General features: G+C 44.4%; 1 protein-coding gene across 1 annotated transcript in view; it reads left to right on the forward strand.

The window, feature by feature from the left end:
* Nucleotides 1-1152, forward strand: part of LOC109953195 (peroxidasin homolog) — a gene marked incomplete at its 5' end in the record, with an annotated part of 47420 nt that overhangs the window by 43169 nt on the left and 3099 nt on the right. Inside the window, one exon of the mRNA XM_020588619.1 lies at nt 576-689. Coding sequence (XP_020444275.1) covers nt 576-689 — 114 coding nt within the window. The remainder of the gene's footprint in view (nt 1-575; nt 690-1152) is intronic.

Consider the following 1152-nt stretch of genomic DNA (forward strand, 5'->3'; position numbering starts at 1 on the left):
AAAAAGTGTTTTTGTTTTGAGGCTGATTCTTTGTCTGGACACTGACAGTTGAGCGGTCCCTCTCCCCTTCTCAGGAAACTTAAAACGATTCCATTACAGTAAACATGTCTTGCTCTCCCAAGTTGCCTCTTGTACGTACTGTGTGCATGTTTATACACAGCGACACAGTCAAAGCCCCGTGCATACAGACATCTTTTTCATTAACATGTCAGCAGTACAGTTGAGGCCTATCATTGTGACCTTTCCTCTGCTCAGCTGCAGCCTCTTAAATGCAGAGCAGTCGATAAGAAGTCCAGTGTCCTGTTTGTAGAGACTGCTGAATCACTAATATGGAGTGTGTTTTGGGTGGGGATTGAGCTGGGTTTAAAGAACGTGGAATAGTTCAGTATCACAGTATCCCTCACATGGTAGTTTATATTTTTAGATTTTACATACTGTTTATACAGTATGGGCATTCTCACGTATATGTGGCTCACATTTCAAAATAATTGCAAGAGTTAGAGACTTGTGGAGATGTTGATGTGACCAGAAACAGCGGCTTCTCTGAGTAAATGTTTGTCCTTCTGTCTTTGTAGATTAAAAGACTTGAAGCCCGTCTGAGCAACACTGTCTGCACTGACAGTGAGGGACGTGAGCGAACAGATGGAGAGCGGTGGAAAGAGGACTCCTGCACTGCATGTGAATGCAGAGTATGTTCAGTGCAAACACACACAGTATCTAAGTCTCTTATTCTTCACACTCTGAGAAGCTGATTGTGTTTAAGTATCGTCTGTGGTTTCTTTCTGTGTTGCACTCTTTGCAAGTGTTTCTGCTCATCCGGCACGTCTTGGTAGTACCCTCCTCCTGGCACCAGTGTGTGTGTTTGTGTGCACCGAGCACTTCTCTGCCTTTTGTTCTTTATCTCTGACACTTGTTGATGCCAGCTGCTGGCAGAGGTGAAGGCAGTCTCTTGCCAAACCTGATTGCCTCAGATCTTCTTCCCTACCTCCTACTTACTCTGCCATCTTTCCTACTTGGATCATTTTGTTCACTACATCTGATGACACACGTCAGTTTCTCTTTTGTGTTTCTCCTCTCACCTTCCACACCCTCCCTGTAACTGGTGGATTTTGTAATTATTAACCATGGCAGTCAGAAGCACAATCAGGGAGG

This window comes from Monopterus albus, unplaced genomic scaffold (genome assembly GCF_001952655.1).
Source record: "Monopterus albus unplaced genomic scaffold, M_albus_1.0 scaffold573.1, whole genome shotgun sequence".
In the NCBI taxonomy this organism is placed as follows: Eukaryota; Metazoa; Chordata; class Actinopteri; order Synbranchiformes; family Synbranchidae; genus Monopterus; species Monopterus albus.